Below are 18927 nucleotides of genomic sequence, written 5' to 3'. Positions count from 1 at the left end.
TGCCAGAGTGTAGACACAACCCTTCATGATGTTATGAAATACTGTAGCCTATGGCAAAAATTTATTCTACCAAGTTGGCTGTGATGACTGTTGATATTATTTTCCAAGGGAATGTGCAGAGGGGACCTGTGCTGGCCGGTGGCAATGTTTGACTGGTAAACTCAAGAATGCTCAGGGAATGAGCACTTTTTTGCTCATAGACAATGTACTGGGGAAGCAGGAAAGCCAAAGGAATCCCTTTCGCCAGAAAGTTCGATCTGTTATGATCTGTGGATGATGCAACAGTCTTTGGCTGCCTTTTCTAATCCTCTTCCCGTGAGCTGTGAGCCGTGCCAGTTCCGATGGCCCAGGTGTCAGCTGTGTGTGGACAGGGGCAGGTGTCCTGCCCCAGGAGTGGTGTCACAGTTGTGCCGAGGACTTTGGAGAGGTCAGGGTGTGTGGGGACAGTGTGAGGTCAGGGCTGAGTTCTGCATCTGGCTGGCAGGTTTCATTGGGTCAGACAGGAGCACTTAAATGCAGCTCGTTTGCAGCCAGTCAGTCTGAGCTGGAAAACCATGCAAAAGTATTCACGGGGGTGGAGCTAAGCTAAGGAAAGTCATTGCTTCAGGACTCCAGATCTAAACACAAAATAATAACAAGCCATAGGAAAGAAGAGGGAAGGAGTACAATGACTTGAGGAGATACCCAACCCTGCTGGACCTTGGCTGAGTAGATATAAACCACCAAATGAGTGTGCTGCTCTGCATGCCTAGACCTGGGATTGTAGGGGCATGTGGTTCAGAAAGCCTTAAACTGTTTTTTGCAATAACCAGGTTAGTCTGAGAGCAATAGTGTTGTGTCTCTCATTTGGTTTTTTTTTCTTATTAGCTGTTTTATTGTATCTGCTTACCATCACAGTTAACCTACATTCAATTTATATACTGTTGCTGTATCTTATTACAGAGTATGTATTTCTGTGGGCTTTGAGGGCTTGCTAAGTTGAAAGTTCAGTGCTCAGGTAAGAGGGCATCCTTCTCTAATGTTTAGTTATAAACCTGCCATTGGCCAGTGTAGAGCAAAGTGACTCAAACACAATACTTCCACCTGCTATATAGGCAAAGGTATTTTTTCCTACTTATTTGACCACAGGGTTCAGCTTCCTACCATAAGAAAATGGGAGGGGAATAACTGGTTTTAAGAAACCAGTCAGAGGTGGGGCTCTGAGTCAGTTTATAATATAGCTGCTCACCTGCATATGAGACATTTTGAACTCTTGGTGTCTGTGGAAGCTGGGAGATGTGAGATTGCATTGCCACAGATAACACTGGACGTGTGTGTGAACGCGAGCACAATGGATCAAGATGGCATTTTGTCTCAGGTAAGAAGGGTGCAGAGCAAAGCAAGGCATCTGGGATCTTAAGCAGTTGTGCTGCATGTAGTGCAAAGATGATACTACTTTCTTGACCTACCATTGACTATAATGACTCTACACAGGATGAAGGAAGTCAAGGCTTCAAGACCTCAATATCAAAACTTTAAAAATTATAGTAAACTACAGGAAGAAAATGCAAGCTTCTTGGGGAGCAAGAGCTTATTTACAAGAGGAGCATTTTGAATATTTAGAGGGTTTATTAATTTCAGAGACACGATATACGCAACTTTAGAATAAGTATTAAATAACATGGAGGTGTACTTCAAGGTGAAAGATTAATGATAGGGTGTGTTTATGGGAGACAGGTTTGCTGTTCCTTTAACAGCCAGGGCCAGGACCTGCTTCACCTCCCCATGTGTCATGAAGGGTGGACCTTACCTGGCTGCTACGCCTCTGCTCAGGCTTACTGGGGCAAGCACAGCCCAGACAATGGCACCGGGCACCGCAGGAAACCCCAGTTCCTGCCAAGGCTCTACAGCCAGCACTGACCATGGGCTCCCTGTCCCTGTGGCTCTGAAATTCCTAATTCCCAATGAGGATTGCCTTTAAGAGACATGATGGTTTTTCCAGGGATAAGGTTGGCCCTTCTTGTTCCAGGACCTGATCTCCCAAACCTCTCAACAAGGAGACGGAACTATGCAGCTGAATCCTGATGGGAAACAGAGGACTTCTCTTATAAAGGTACCGCAAAGGAAAATTTCAAAAGGAAACTGTAAAGGGGACTTTCCTGCTGGGTGGCGGCTGGGTGAAAACAGGTATGGTTCAGCATCTGCCAAACAATGTAATTAGCTACTGTAACCCATCCAGCTCCCTCCATGAAGCACTGTCCCGCTTATTGTTTTGATCATCCCACTTACATAGTCTTGCTTCATGTTACATTCTTAGTGTGGTTTCCTGTCCTTGGCACATGGGGAACAACCTCTGTTTAAACAAGACTAATATCTTTAAAAGGATGGGCTTCAATAGGCTTTCTCTACATATGTCTTGCTAAAGCACAAGTTTACTGCCAGTGTACATGGCAAGAGCTAGGAAATTATGCCATTTATTCTTACAATAGTATGGCAGATTCTTCAAGTTGATTTTCAACACCTGATTTCCTGAATTAACCCCTCTTCTGGCCTCTAGTAAAAACTAGTAGATTCCCAGGAGACTTCAGACATGAAATCTTTCCTCTAGGAAATGAAAGGACTAAATGTGCTAGAAAAGTTTTTTACCCTTCCTCTCTCTAGTTTGAAGCCATTTATTAGTAATTAGGAACTCTCCCTTGTTCTCCTTTGTGATGAGTAAAGCTGCTGAGCAGCAGGCATTGTGCTCACAGTTTAAGGAACAGCCAACCTTTTCTTGATTAGCTGAATGGAAAACCCAAAGATGAGAAAATATACCCCCAAATACAACTCTTCAGGGGTCACAGAAGTTTCAGAAGAACACACCAAACACCTCAGATTTTTTAGGCAAAACTCACAAAGCTGACAGGATTTTGGTCATTTGTTATTTATAGTTCTGTGATGTCTAAGCCAAGGCTCCTTGGTCAGGAAAGGGCACCTCCACATGCCTGAGTATTTTATTCAATCTGCACTGCCTTCTTGGCACATTGGGATCACCATGAAGGTGGCTTCAGGGAATCTGATCCATGGAACTGAGTTAAGCCCTTCCAGGAACTGCCTTCTCCAAAGCCAGCCACTGGCAGCATCAGTTACTGGTTCTGTAATTACTGAGCACTTTCTGTACCTGCCTCATTTCTGTGCCTTTAGGAGTTAGGATTTAGACATGAATTCAAGTGCCCTTGGTGGTCTGATTCACAGCTACTCTTGGGAACCTTTGGAGCGGTTTGACATCCTTGATTTGCACATCCAGTGACCTGCTGTGCAGCTGAATAGTATGAATGTTCTTGGTGCCTTTTCCTATAACAGGATGCTTTGGTTACCTGGAGGATGATTTTACCTGTTTCTTCATTAGCCTATTTGCTAACTGCTGCCAGTCTCAACAACGTGTATTCACTAGCCCTGGTCGCCTGCATTGATACACTCAGGTTAAACATTTGGATTGACATCACATAGACATATATTCCATTAAGCCTATGAATGCTGATGAACTTCACTTTTTATAATACTATTAACACAGTACACACCAAACTGTTCTGCTCACAGTCCAACTAAATTCTTGCTCTCCTTTCCTGCAGTACCTGTGTCACACTTTTACCTCAGTCGGTTTAATGAAGTCAGTGTCATGCTAATGCCACTTCAGGGCTGGCAATGGTCTTTCATAGTCATTTTGCAGTGTAGGTGGAGTCTCTACCTGTCCATGGCCCCGTAGTTGTGCTAAGTGACTTTTAGGTCTTTTGGAGCAAAAGTTTCCTGCTGATTTATATTCCAGCATGTTGTATCTTTCCCCTCCCTATCCACGGTGGTAGAAATAAAAGGTTATATGGAAGTTATTTATTTGTTTATTTCATGGTAAAGGGAGAGCAGATATGAGGTCATGTTTGGACTCCAGTGTAAGATCAGAGCAGCAATACGAGAGGCTAAGAAGTCATGCATGAGGTCAGAAACATGGGCTAATATGAAAGAGGGAAGCCAAAGGGAACAAACAAGAGTTTCTTATCAGGTGTAAAACATTGTTTACACTTCTTATGTGGAACAGTGCAAAGAAGCTTGAGATGTGAAGAGTTTACATACTTCAAAACTAGAGATAAACTTCTCACAATAAAAAGTCAGAGGTGACCTTAGCTCACAAGGGCAGCCATATCCCTGTAAATGAAAACCACATGAATAGTAAGTAGCATGGTAGAAGTGCAAAGCAGCAATCTCTTTCTCTGATCCTAAAATCTGTTTTGGGATTGGAGGTCAGCATTTAACTCTGCGGAGTACTGTACATTTAAAAAAGCAGGAATATGAGAAAATCATATCCCATAACCCAGGCGACCAAATATGTGTAATGACTGGATATTGTGGTAATCACCACAATAATACTTTTATCACTTGAAAAAGGTCTGAAGCATCTCTTCATTTTCTACCTTGGAAATTTAAAAAAGCTGGGACTGAATCTTAGCACTTTGTGCAGTAAGATTTTAGATAAGAAACAAATAAATGCTCTAATAAGATAAATCCTCAAATCATGCTACAGAATAAAAGAAGTATTTCAGTCTAGTCTTGATTTAGATGTTAGCAGGGAAATAAATGTATTGGCCCTTTCATAATCACACAGAAAATTCAACTAAATTGTTCCTGATTTGGGTGTTTATCTCTCTTGATCACTTCTGTCTAACGTTAGCATTCATTCCTGTCTTTTGTATGGTTTTTTTTTTCCCTGCAGATAGAATCCTCTCTATGTTACTTACTGACTGTAAGAGTCATAAGAGCAAGAAATATCCACCAGGCAGATGTCTGTGAGTATCTGCAGTGCACTATATAGTCCCTGTCACCTCCACGGGCTAATAGCTAGTCCCGCTCCAAGAAAAGGTGCTTTCTAGATTTCTTCCATGTATGGAGAAATTTCTGTCGTTGGCGTGCTGGTTCCAGCAATGAACACAGAGTGTTCTTCTTTGCATCAGCCCTTGTTCTGCACAGAGGTAACTCCATAAGGTCACAGCTGTGCCTACCACACATATTTCTCTGTGTCCCCAAAGGGAGCAGTAAAAACTCTGCGGTCTGTTGAAAGCAAAAAATGGGGAAAGATCTCCCATGTTTTCCTCTGGAGTATATTTATGTAACAAAGAACACAAAATGGTTGCACTAATTGAGTAAATACTGAAAGCTGATTAGCCTTATCTCAAATTTAGCTTGTACTCAAAGCTTTCTCAATGCTAAGTAATCCAAACTACCATACCCTAATTCTCTGTGTGCCAGCATTCCCAAATAAAAGCCCATCAGATGTTGTTACATTTTGTAGCTCCTCATATGCCAGCCTGGAACAAAAATATAATAGAAGATTGTATCTTTACTTATGCAGAAATCAGAAAGCTTTTTTTAATGTTCTGTTTGGCTAAAAGAGAAGATATCACTTTGTTTCCTTAACACTTGCTGTATTTGTCCTGGATTTTTTTTTATCCTTGGCTAAACTGATTGTTTGATGACAAAGAGGGAGGAGAAAACCCTTCCCGTTTAATGTATTTATTATATTTCTAATCCCATTTATTTAAAGAGTCATGTCACCCTTCTTTTTTCTCCATTCCTCCTACCTAAATGGTAATGTTTATGTTGAACAAATATGCCAATATGTTTCATAGTGTCTCTCTTTGAAAACAAGAGAAACATTGTTCAATTCATTCCTTCATCTAGAGCAAATTCTCATTTTAGAGGTGTTTGTGTTTTTAACATACAGTGAGCCATACTGATTGCTACGTGAGCCTTTGGCTGCCAACTGCTTCAAATGAAAAATTTCAGACTAAAGCCGTCAAGAATTGCAAAGATCCAGTCTGGAATGAAACCTTCTATTTCAGGATCCAGAGTCAGGTTAAGGTACTGAACTGGGACTTTTCTGGTAACTGACCGAGGGAGCAACTGAAAGGTTTTATCCTTTTGCAAAGGGACATAAGCAGTTTTCTCAAGAGGCAAGGAAAGATGCAGAAAGATGTGAGAATAACTCATATCCTCATGATGGTTTTCCATGCCATGAAAGACAATTGTCTTTCTCAGGCATGGACAGAATGAGGCATTTGAAATGTCTGTGATTTCCTCTCATTCCACCTCATAGGCTGGTGCCAACAGGCAGTTGATTTCCTCTCTACTTCCTTCCCTTCTTGTTCTTTTTCTTTATGTCCTCCCACTTCTCACAGCAGCTGACTAAAACAGTTGTCCCCAAGATATCCTGCTTTGAATAAAACCTTACACATTTCTAAACTCCTTTCTTTCCTTTCCCAGAATGTGCTGGAGCTGGCACTCTATGATAAGGACGTGGTTACTCAGGATGACCACCTCTTCACAGTGTACTTCGACATAGCCAAACTTTCCCTGGGAGAGGAAGTCTTCATGCACTTCAAGTGTGATTCACAGGTGAGGTCTGAAATAAAAATGGAATAGCTTGGCAAGAATGTGTTTGTTAGCTTTTCTGTCTAAAATACTATTTGTAAAATTTTGCCTTTTTTTCTTCTTGTGTGTCAGCTGCATAGCCACATAAAAGTAAGTTGTTTTTCTCCCTGACATGGGAAAACCTCTTCACACCTGGATTTGTAGGCACATGGAAGGGTTTGGTGTTGGCCACAGAGGCTCACAAATTTCAGGTGTCTTGGCCAAATTGTCACTTTGCTGAGCCTGCCCCCATTGAGGGTCAAGGAGGGTGTTCAAGCCTGTACCTGATGCTTTTGTCATAACTTATTACTTAGCCTAATAATTAGGAAGCTAAAACTCTGTGATCAGAACTGAATGTCAAACCAGACTAGTTGCTAATTATGGACTGTGACATGGGTGTTGAAATAAAGTCTAAGCCATGCCACCCAGCTTGGCAGAAAGAAATAGTCCTATTTTGAATGTTCAGGGAGACTGAAAGTTGTACATCCTACCTCCCAGCATGTTCTGTCATTCTCCTTTTCCAGTTCACTTCTAGTTTCTTGTGCATCTGTCATGCACCATTCAGTTGAGGAATTACCTTATCTACACACACCCAAGCTCCACACTGCAGTTCATTGTCTTTAAATGCCTTATTTGACAATTTCATTCCTTGCAAAATACCTAAGCAGCATGTGGACTTCCACAAAACTCTGGTGAAATTAAAACTTTGGCTAGTTGTAACCCAGCTGATTACTTTGAGTGGTTACAGGTGTCATATCCAAGCCTTTTCTTATTGTATTTGCACAGCTACATCAGTTAGAGCTCATACTCTTCAAGCCTTTGTAATTTTTTTTGTCCTATATTATTAACTTCTTGGTGCCTTTAATTCAGTGGGTAATTTGAGCAACTAAGTAGCCTACAGCATGATCTCATTTCACTGTTCATCATCCCTTCTGTCTCCGCTTTTGTCTTCCTCTTGCCTGTGCTTTCTTTCCCCTGGGGATTATACTCTTTTTCACCACTTCACAGACCAGGCCTTAATGTCAAATTTACATTTGTCTGTCCCAAAGCACTCAACTTGTTGCCAGACAAAGATGTTCTCCTCTTCCACAACTGCTTTGCATGTCACCATTTCTCCTCCTGACACCAGAAGGCTTTGATTCTCCCTGTCAGCAGATCCCCTTTCTCTTTGCTGGCAGACTTGGAACGAGACAGCATCTCCTCCTAGGTCTGTCCCTCAGGCCCCTGCAGAAGCAGGCAAGCCAAACAATTTCTGTGTTAAAAACTGCTATGACAGCCATCCACAAGCTTCCTATCAGTAAAGAATCTTGAGGCTCAAGATGTGAGGTGGTGTGTGCCTCTATTTTAAATGCTCTGCCTGTCACAAACAGTACACGCATACCTAGATTGTGAGAATGAGAACTTGCATTATGAGAACTGCCAATAAACCAAATACATTTTCCTTTCTTTATTTTCCAGAGACAAGAGGAGTTGGAGGTGGGATTTGCCTTGGATAATATGTGAGTAAACATGAAATGCAACATAATCTGGAGCAAAAAGAAACAGCAATTCAGAGGCATGAAAGAATCTGGTCTGATTGTCCAGAGTGCATCATTCCCAAGGAATCTGTGCTATGAGCTGTGTCGACAAATGGGTGCATGCCAGGATGACCTCCCACGAACTTCAAGCAAACAGGGAGAACATCCTAAATCCTTTTCTTTGTCTACTGTAGTGAACATTATTTAAGACCAGAATGTTGCTGGTTTGTTATGCATTTGTGTTTGAGTTCAGCAAGAGGGTCCACCCCTTCGAAACACAATATGGAATAATGCACTGGACTTGTGATCCAGAGCCCTTATTGTTCCATCATTCAATGAACTGTGTTTTTTTTTAAATTGGATTCTATGTAACCATCCATGGCCTCAGCTTGGGACTCAGAATAAAATCACTACATGGTTTGGCCTCAGAGCACCTTTGGCATTTTTTTTGCTGAGCTCCAGGACTGGATGAGCCAGTAGGATGACAATTGTCCTTTGACATAGTAGAGTGAGGAAAGTTGTACAACAGGTCTCCTGGGACTTTTCTTTCAAATCCAATATGCAGCTAAAAATATGCAAGAGGAAAATCAGGAGAAGGGTGGGGCTTAGGAACTATACTGTAATTTTAATGAGTTATTATAAATGTATTCTTTCTTTCTGTGTCCTAGTTCAGGCCCTCCTGAAACCATCATTACTAATGGAGTGCTAGTGGTGAGTGTTGTATTTCATCATCTTTCTTGTCCTGCTGCTACACTTGTTTCACTTGACTCACAGTCATCATGACAACATACCCCTTGACTGAGAAAGCCAGCACTGAAACATTGCCATTTCCCACTTCACCATGACACATCCTTGTGGATGGCACCTCTGGAGAGGCTGTGACTGGAACAGCGTGGACATCCTCCATCCCAAAACCCCTTTGCTGTTGCAAAGGAAACATGTGGAAGTGGTTTAGGTCTGAGACATCAGTGCAGCAGTGAATTGTTTCTTAGACATCACTCCTCCCAAATTCCCATATTGCTGAAGTGAGAGGGTTTGTCCTATCCCATGCACGTCATGTCCTGCATTCATAACTGTGGATTTTACACAGCGACTTCTCACCCCTGACATTTTCTCATTTATTATTTTTGCTTGCTCATGAATTTTTTTTAAATCAGTCCTCCGCATCTCTGGGATCCTGAAAGCACTTTGTCCTTATCTTCTCCTTTCTGCAAGCCCTGTTCATCCACACTGCACTCCCACCTTGCCCTGGTTGTGTCCTATTTAGACTAGGAAACAGAATGTCATATCAGAAAATTCCCTGCCATGAGGTATTTTACTGTTCATGTCTCTTACAGTCTCGCAAAATCTGCTGCTTAGAAGTTCAGGTGGTTGAGAAGAAGACAAAGAAGAAAAAGGAGAAGAAATCAAGTAAGGTTATTTCTTCATCAGCTATTTTTAACTGATGTGCTAATGTTATGAACACAATTGGTTTAATGTAAGAATTAAAAAACCCCAACAAATCCAAAACATAAGAACAGCCTTGTGATAGACTCTGTAAGAATTTTTGTTGTCAGTTTTGATGAGAAAACTAATCTGTGTCTGCTTTTGTGTTGTTTCTTTAGAAAAAGAATTCTCCTTTAAAGTGCAAGGCTCTTATGAAGGCACCCAGGACATTATGCTGGGATCTAATCTGGTCTTCAGCTCCTCCTCTCCTGCTAAATTCCACTATGCCAGATACAAGCAGCCAATGCTGGATGTTACACTACAAGGGAAGAAACGACCTCCCTCCTCAGTATGTTACAACTGAGCTTTATAAAATATAATAATGGCATGTAAAATATCAAACACCACAAATAGTAACATTAATTTGCATTGTGGGCAGAGAGTAACGCTCCTTACAATATAAACCTGGGTTTATTTGTATTTTTTCAGCAGTCGTATGTGTATGATACAGGTTCTCCAAATGTGGAACTTCATTCCGTTCCAAGTGGAAAAAACATGATCTTAGCAGAGGTGAGTGCCTTTTTGTGGGAGAGGCTGAGAAACCTGAATGTAGAAGTCTGCATCCCCCTGATGATTACCATGGTACTTTCTGACAGTGAAAGCCTGCAGACAAAAACACCACAGCCTAACAGTGGTAGGTCATTCAGCAATTGGGCCATGTTGTGCCTTGTTCTCTTTGAATAGATGTGGGTACATGGGGCATCTTGCTGCTCCATCCTGATCTTACTTCACACTAAATTTTGAAGCTCTGCTCTTTCCCTGCTCACACACCAGTGGGGCACCTGAACTGACCGAGGTAGCATCAGACTCCTGCTGATGCTGACCACGCTTTACAAAGCACTTTTAGACTCATGGTTAAAAAAATCCATATAGAGTGAAAGGATCATGACTGTTGTGGGGTATAAGCCACAGAAATGGGGGAACAAATGCTGCTGTGTAGAATCATAGTGTGGCTGGAGCCCGGCTGGCTGCCTAAGAGGTACTGTCAGTAGAGATGGGTAAGGCATAAATTATCATTACTCTGTAAACAGCACTTATCCTCAGATGTTACATTTACTAGAAAAGTTAGAAATTACTGAACAACTTCCCTTTCAGTGAAACACAACAGTCAATTTGCATAGGCTGCAGGATTATTCAGAGCTCCTGATTTGTACCCACATTGCTAAGATGGCACAAGCTAAAATTCCTCCTCAGGCTGCAGGGAAGAAGCATGTTGTCAGCACTCACACTGCTCACATTCTTGCTTTCCAGGGTAAAGGATTTGATTTATATGCGAAGGCAGAAGACTGGTAAGAGACTTGGCCCCTCTTGGAGGTTAACTTGTACTTAGTTGAACTCATCTTTCTCTAGGCTCTTTCCTGGGGAGGAGGCACTCACAGCAGGACAGTAGGTTGTGTGACCAGGTGATGTGGCATTCACATGAGCTGGAAGCAACTGTATGTACTGTAGTGTAACACATGTACATAACCCATACTGAGACATGAATAATGAAAAATATCGATAAAATAGAAAAAATAATACTACAAGCCAATTATGCTACCCAGTGTTATGCTCAGCACAGTCTTTTACCTTTTCTTTAACAATGGGCAAGATCACCTGGCATTGTTGATTATGAAGTAGGAAAAATTTCTGCCTAATTCAAGAAAGTATGAGAAGTTTTTCCTACAGCTCTCAGTGCACACTAAAATATGAGAGAATCCAGAGAGCAGATATCTCAGAAATTAGCTGCACAAATGTCTTCCCTTTAGGTTTTATTTCGATAGCTGCTTAGAAATTTATCAGTCCCTTTTTCTATCCTTCTTTCATGTAGCATTGTATACCTGCTTGGGAGTGTAGGAAAGGGACCTAAATGTATTTTGTGGATCAGGTTTATTTTATTGCATTGGAAACTCTGAGCTTGTCTACCAATAATAAAATGGAATATTCTTTTTTTCTTGATCTCTGCTCCAGCCCAGACCACCTTGATGTGCGTTTAGGATTTGACCTCTGCATACAAGAGCAAGACTTTCTATGCAAAAGGCAGAATTATGTTATTCCTGCCCTTAAGAAGGTCCTGCATCTGGAACAGGATCTGCTGGACCATGAGGTCTGTAGGGAAAACATTTAAAACATCTGACGAGTGCTTAGCAGTGAGAGCATAATGGCATAACATGACCTCTTTTTCTTCACAGTTAAAATTTTTCCTTATCTTCCCTCAGCTTAAAACTTCTGTACGCCTCCAGTACTGCCCCATCCCTCTAAATTCACCCTGCTGTTTGTGTCCTTTGCAGTTGCTATCCTGATTTTAACCCTTTTCCTGCTACACCTTCCTTGGAAGCCAGACTAGATATTCCTTATATAGGAATGGATTCTTCCACAGTCTTTACTCTATTGTTGTTATCCTTGTTGATAGTCCCTCTTCTCTTTGACCTGTGAGATTTAATTCCTGCTTTTTCAACTGATTTTTTTCTCTCTTATTGTCTCTTTTGGTTTGAATTAATGCATTTTTATTTGTTTCATACCAAACATCTATGTTGAACACAACGGAAACAAGTGTCAAGATGTCTACGCAAAAATTGTCATTGCTTCTATTCCTGTTCTCCTTTATAAAATACATGGTAGCTTATATTTCATTAGAAATAATTTAGAAAGAAGCGTGTGCCTAGTTACACATGGTGGTGTCAGGCTTTATGTATCAGGAGGTCTCTGCTGAGAGCCACAGTCGGGTGCAGCCACTGTGTGATGCCGGCCCTTTGTGTCCCTGTGTTGCACAGACCCCGGTGGTGGCCATCATGACCACGGGAGGAGGGATGAGATCCTTGACCGCACTCTATGGCAGTCTGAGGGGGCTCAAGAAACTCAATGTCTTGGACTGTGCCACGTACCTGACTGGCTTGTCTGGTACTACATGGTGAGTAGGAGCGGGCAGCCCGTGGCTGGAGTCTCCCTGATGACACCGACGTGCTGAAGGAGGCTGGGGCTTACATACAGTAGTCTACCTATAATAACTTCTCAGCAGTCCTACTTTTTGATCTTCTTCCAAAATTGACAGAATAAAGTCTTTCCATGGGGGGAAAGTCACATAATTTGCAACTACATGAAGACAAATGTTTTTCTAAGAATGGTTTATGGAAAGTTGTTCAAGCTGTTTTGGCAGGGATAATGACTGGGACTTCAAAGGGAACATGACAGTTTCATAGGGAACTGAAGACAGGAAACCTTAATTCCAAATCCAGAACTTAAAATAGAAACATAAGATGTAGCTATTGCCTACCTCAAACCTTGGCGTGCTTTTTTTGCCTCTTCAATATGTATTTCCTCTTCCTAGGACCATGTCAAACTTGTACAGAGATGCTGACTGGTCACAAAAGGATCTCGACAAGCAAATCAGTGAGGCTCGAAAACATATGACAAAATGCAAAATAAATTCATTTTCCTTGGAATATTTGAAGTATTACAAAAAGCAGCTGTGTCAACGGAAAAGAGAGGGCCGCAAAACGTCCTTTATAGATCTCTGGGGCCTTGTCCTGGAATCTTTTTTGCATGATGGGGTACAGTATGTCATAAAGCAGCATTTACAGTGGCTTGCCAGTTTCTGAAAATTTATTTCTGGTGAAGATATTTATCTGTTTGCTCTGAGAAAAGCAGTTTGTTACGAGACGGTGCATGCAAATGCACAGCCATTTCCAAAACATTTGGTGCCAGCCTTGTAGATACTCATCCATGGTGGAAATCAGCATGCTTGGTTGTGAAATTTTGAATAAATTTTTCTGAGAAAACTCCGAGACTAACATTTTGAAACAATATTACAGTTTAAGAATTGTTTTTCATATTCTGCAAGTTACTTGTTTAGAAATAACAAAATTGCAGACATTATGCATGCCCATGAGAGATGTTAACAAAAGGACCTGCAGACTTTTGAAAGGTATGAGGTCTTACATAAAGTTGCAGCATAATGCAATAACGTCTTTTATATCAAAAGTATTGCTTTCTGTTCCTTATTGTTTCTTTCCATTTTCATCTTAACACATCATCAAATAATCTGGCATCAGATTGGATGTCTGCAGGTATTTCAGTAACAACACTCACGGGAATTTTGAAAAATATGGAATATTTCAGAAGATAAGCCAAGCACACATTATACATTACAGGCAGGAATTTTTCTGCCCTGCAAGCTTAGATAAAGAGAAAATATTGCCATGCTAATTTTTGTCTCAGTGTAACCATATTTCTGGAATCACAGAAAGACAACCACAGACTCTCTGATCAGCAACGAGCCATTGATCATGGTCAGAACCCACTTCCTATCTACACTGCAGTTAATGTCAAGAACAACTATAGCACTATGGATTTCAAAGGTAATTAGGAGACTTCTGAGAGTCGTTTGTCTTTGTATTTATGGTGGTAAATCGTGGAACAGTCTTTTTAGACAGCCTAAAAAACCCCCTCTCATTTGAAGACCATAACCTCAGCTGATGTGTATTCATGTAATATCCTTGTGATCAGGTACAAGTTAGACTGTCTATGCAGAACCCAAAAATATTCCAAAGCCTTTTCATGTTCATGAGTTTTCATTTGTAGCATGCTTATAACTCACTGCTATTAGTCCAAAATATTAGACTCAAAAATGGTTTTGAGGGCTGTAATAAAACATTGCTCTCTTCTTCATGTTGTTTTTTACAGAATGGGTGGAGTTCACCCCATATGAGGTTGGATTGCAAAAATATGGAGTTTTTGTTCGCGCTGAGGATTTTGGCAGCGAGTTCTTCATGGGACGATTGATGAAGAAGGTCCCTGAATCCAGGATCTGCTTCTTGGAAGGTAAGCTATTAAAAACAGCAAATTATTTTATTGCTTGTTCTGTTTTGAGGGCTTTGTTTTGGGGGTTTTGTTTGGTTGGTTTTTAACATGAGCTTTATAAACTAAACACTAATAAAGTATGGTGCAGGACTAACAGAGCAGTTTCACCAGAGAGGATGTGTCTCTTTGCTGAATTAATACTTACTATAATGGATTCAGTTTACAGTAAAGAAGAAAATTCAAAGGGACAGTCAAATAGTTATTTACATTTTTAAACCCAGTTTTGAATTAAAATATAGTATGGCCTCCAGTACAACAATAAAATTGAAGTCTCTGGGAATCCATGGTTCAGCTCATGCTATTCCAGAAGGCTGAACGTCCGAGCCTATTGCCTGTCTCACAGGTAGTCAGTATTTTGTATGCTCCCAATAAACATTTTACATGAGCCTTCATGCTGATTCTCTTCTCCATCAGGGTGTGTTTGAGCATGCCAGGCCCCCCTGCTCCAGTCTTTAGGCCACATGTCACTGGCTCCAGTTTCCACACTGCCTGGGCAAGGTTGGGGGGAAAACACCACAGCCATGCTTGAAACATTTTTGCTGTTGACTGAAGCTGAGCATGGATATGTGTTTTCCTGAAAAAAACTGTCAGAATCATGGCTGATTTCACTTCTCTTTGACTGGCCACTCCACTGAGCAGGAAGGAGACACTGTACTATTTTAGCCTGAGTCTGTGATGGATTGTCACACATTTGCACTCCCTGAACCAAAAAACAGTGAGAACTTGTGCCCTAATGGATAACCAAAGAAATTGCTTTTCAAGCTCAAAAATGCATGGTCAAAACTGATCCCTTGGTGTGTTAACAGGCTTATTCTCAAAAAAGGAATCCTACAGAAACAGAGGCTGTAAGGTTATGTTGTAGTTATGCCCTTGTCAATATAATTCCACATCAAATCTCTTGGATTGCAAGCTTTCATCCTTTCTTTTTATACAAGCTTCATGATGCTTGGGTTTTTTTCCTAAAAATACAAATTCCATATTAATTCACAAAGATCTCCATCCCTAAGTACCATAAGACAAAAACTGGATACCAAAAATAAGGTTTAAAAACCAGCAGCCAAATAAAAATGACACATCATGTTTTTAAAACAAATAACGAAAAACAAACTTCAAAGTTTCATCTCATGATAACAGTTTTGAGATTCATGATATGTGCATGTTTGAGTTAGAAAGCTCTTTCCTTTTACAGGCATGTGGAGTAGTTTATTTTCATTCAATGTGTTATATATCTGGAATTTGTCCCATTCCTCAGAAGATTTCTGGCACAGGTGGACCCGGGACCAAATTGACAATATAGGTAAATGACCATACTTCTTTTCTCACTGTGTATTTATTGTTAGATGGAGTTAGATGTCTCATACTGCAAAGTACAAATCAATAATTTAAAAATCGCTGGTCCTGTGATCTATCAGGGGTCAGCACTGATGTTGGTAAGTGATTAAAATGTTCATAAAGAATAAGATTGATCTGTAAATTATTAATAAAGCAAAATGATTTTGACTGCTTCAAGTGGGAGCTACAGTAATACAAAGGAGCACAACAGCTGTCCTTTTCGAAAGCCTGCATTCAGTCTGTTCCACAGATGATGTCTGGAGAAGACTCTCATTGCTGTCTGACACTGTATCTTGGGGGTTTTTATCCAAGCCCAGACTGTGTAAGGAAATGGTATTTGTCTAGTAAGAGTAGCTTCTTATTTTCTGTTTTGTTTCGTCTCTCGTGCTTGTTGGTCCTTTTAAAAAGAGAAAGCATCAGGGTTTATTACTTACCTTGACTTCTTGAGGGCTGACGCTGCTCTAGGCAGGTGGAATTTACCCGCTTTTCCCCGGGCAGAGGAGGAGCCCCCGCTGCCGGTGAAGCCGCAGGAGCTGCGGACGCGGCTGTTCACGCCCCCCGGGCCCCTGGGCAGCGCCCTGCGCGCCGCCCTCGCCGACCGCGTCTGCATCGCCCAGGAACACAACTTCCTGAGGGGCTTCCAGGTGCACAACGACTACCTGGAGAACACGCACTTCTGCAGATGGAAGGGTAACAGGAGACCTGTGGGCCTGGGGAGGGAATGAACAAACTGAACAAAACAACCCCCCAAATTTGATATTAAACCCGTTGTGTGAGGTTGGAGGCCAGGTTTGGGCAGAATCTCTGTTAGATCAACCTGTGATTGATCATGCTGCAGGATGTAGCATGGCGTGGTGTTGAGCTACGTGTCAGTGGTTTTGCTGGTGGCACACACCTCCTGAGGCTGGGCCACCAGGTCCTTCCTCTCTTCAAAGACACACTCAGTGGGGAGGCACAGTAAACCCCCTTCATGAATGTTGTTCCTGCAGGTCCAAAACTGCATGTGACTGGAGCTGACAGGGCAGAAGAGAAGGCATATGGCAAATCTCCCTTCCCCAAGGACTGTAACCAGTTACGGCTCTGTGGACATGGTGTAAGGGTGGAAAACAGGCTAACAAGTTTTTCACTATTGCACTTAGAGCAAAAAAAATTTTTCTTTCAGATACTGTGTTAGACACATTTCCCAACCAGCTGACACAATCAGATGAATTCCTGTCTCTGGTAGATACTGGATTTTTCATCAATACAAGCGTCATGCCACTGTTAAAACCAGAAAGAAAGGTGGACGTCATCCTGCATTTAAATTACAGCGCAGGATCCCAGATACAGGTGACAGTAATTGAAACAGTCTTTATTTCTTCTTCAGTATGTGTATACCTAAAATGTTTAACACTTAGGTGCTTTTTATATTGGTCCTACTAAAAGTCTTAACCTTTAACATTTTTAGCTTGATGATGAAGTGTGATACATAATTTATAAGCTGCACATATTCTTGTTTGTTTTTCTTGTACAATAAACTGTATTGTGCTAAGACTCAGCAAAAAAAAACCCAAAGAAACTTCTCTTCAGTGATACAGTGCTTTCCATCGGGGTTTAAGAGCTTTTGCACAACAAGCTTAGAAAATGTCCACTTTGTTACTGGACTCCAAGAAATCCTGAGCCTTATTTCAATCCTATTTTAAGTCTTACTACTGCTCTGTTCCCTGATCCAGGCTTTGGACCAGACCTGCAAGTACTGCTCTGAGCAGGGAATCCTTTTTCCTAGGGTGGACTTGAGTGAAGAAGACAGGAAAAAGCTGAAGGAGTGTTACTTCTTTGATGGTGCTGAGACTCCAGGAGCACCAGTACTGCTATTTTTCCCACTAGTTAATGATACCTTCCAAAAATACAAAGCACCAGGCAAGTATTCAAACATGTTAAAAAGAAGGTTTACATCATGGACAGCCTATTAAAAGGAATATATTTAATACTCCAGCTCTTAAACTTCACTGTTGACTCTTTTCAGTACATCAAACCTTCCTGTTGCTCAACGTTAATTTTTTTTAACCATGTCAGATTTGATACCAGGGCTGTGATGTTTCAATCCCTAAGCTAGTTATCTTGCAGGTAATTAGTTTGCAGGTAACTTTGATGTATCTACTAATATGTACATCCATAGATACATACTGTAGGTACCTTCAGGTACAGCTAAGAACTAACTGCAGACCCATGTAAGAATAATCACCCTTTTTTCTCCCCTCATCCTGTGAAGTCACTGGTATCCACTTGAGCCAGGGACTGAGCTGTCAATTTGAATAGGAACTGTTCGTTTTTTTACAAAAAATAGACCCAAACGAGTAATTGTGAACTCTCTCTGTGGAGAGATACCTCCTTTCCTTCCTCTGTTAAGAGTTTGCTTGTTTATGACCAGAGTGATTTCTCTCAGCAGTGATTTCTCACCCTTTCCTCCTAGGTCAGAAGCGCTCAGAGACAGAGATGGAGGATGGCAAAGTTGATCTCTACGGCTGCTGTTCCCCATATTCAACATATTCCCTTCAATACACTGAGAAGGCGTATGACCGCCTGGTTCAGCTGGCTGAATACAACATCCTCAATAATGAAGATCTCATTATACAGGCCTTGCACACAGCAGTGGCACGGAAAAGGCAGATAAAGAAATAATGTCAGACAAGAGAGGGTGCTTTTATGTCCCTTAACCTGCTGAGAGACTGAAGGTCTCTTTCTATTAGCCAGCGGGCTTCAAAGCACTCCTGCTCAATCCCACTAAATGGTAATCTCAGGTGAACAAAAAAGACTGAAGAAAAACTTTTTCTCCACAGAATTTCACTGCAGCAAATCATTGCAATTCAGTTACAACAATGGAGTACGAATCGTTGTATGGTACAGAGGACGGGCAGCCACAAAGAAGAAGGTGCTAAAATGATAATAAATATGATGCTCGTTGCCCTGAGAAAGAGTTTTAAGTGTTTAAGCTTGACATCTTCAGGGCAGACCACATTAAAAGCATATTTTATTAACTCAGCTTGTGTTTTGTATTTGCAAGGTGGCAGTGAGACAAGCAGCAACCTTTGGGATGGGTTTGTGACTGGGATCATGGCACTCTGCATTCTTAGAGAAAAGCACATGCTGTATGGAGAATAGCACTGTGGAAAGGGACCTGCGGGTCCTGGTTGATGGCAAGTTGGATATGAGCCAGCAGTGCCCTGGCAGCCAGGAGGGCCAAGCGTGTCCTGGGGGGCATCAGGCACAGCATCACCAGCCGGGCAAGGGCAGGGATTATCCTGCTCTGCTCTGCACTGGGGCAACCTCACTTGGAATTTTCTGTGTGGTTTTGGAT

The 18927-nt window shown here is 41.5% G+C and overlaps 1 protein-coding gene across 1 annotated transcript; it reads left to right on the top strand.

Moving 5' to 3' along the window:
- Positions 1-1330: 1330 nt before the first annotated feature.
- Positions 1331-18251, top strand: LOC309574103 (cytosolic phospholipase A2 epsilon-like; the record flags this gene model as incomplete). Its single annotated transcript, XM_082283454.1, has 21 exons — positions 1331-1357; positions 2009-2092; positions 4724-4796; positions 5732-5868; positions 6271-6402; positions 7876-7916; positions 8603-8645; positions 9272-9344; positions 9539-9708; positions 9849-9929; positions 10671-10708; positions 11370-11505; positions 12173-12309; positions 12727-12949; positions 13642-13756; positions 14082-14219; positions 15448-15555; positions 16089-16280; positions 16753-16919; positions 17303-17489; positions 18043-18251. 21 exons carry the CDS (start codon positions 1331-1333, stop codon positions 18249-18251), a joined length of 2511 nt encoding a protein of 836 aa, XP_082139580.1.
- Positions 18252-18927: the final 676 nt, after the last annotated feature.

The sequence above is a fragment of the Coloeus monedula genome, assembly GCF_965178545.1.
Source record: "Coloeus monedula genome assembly, chromosome: 6".
Classification (NCBI taxonomy): Eukaryota; Metazoa; Chordata; class Aves; order Passeriformes; family Corvidae; genus Coloeus; species Coloeus monedula.
Note: the sequence above shows the minus strand (reverse complement) of the source record. Positions and strands in the feature narration are given on the sequence as shown.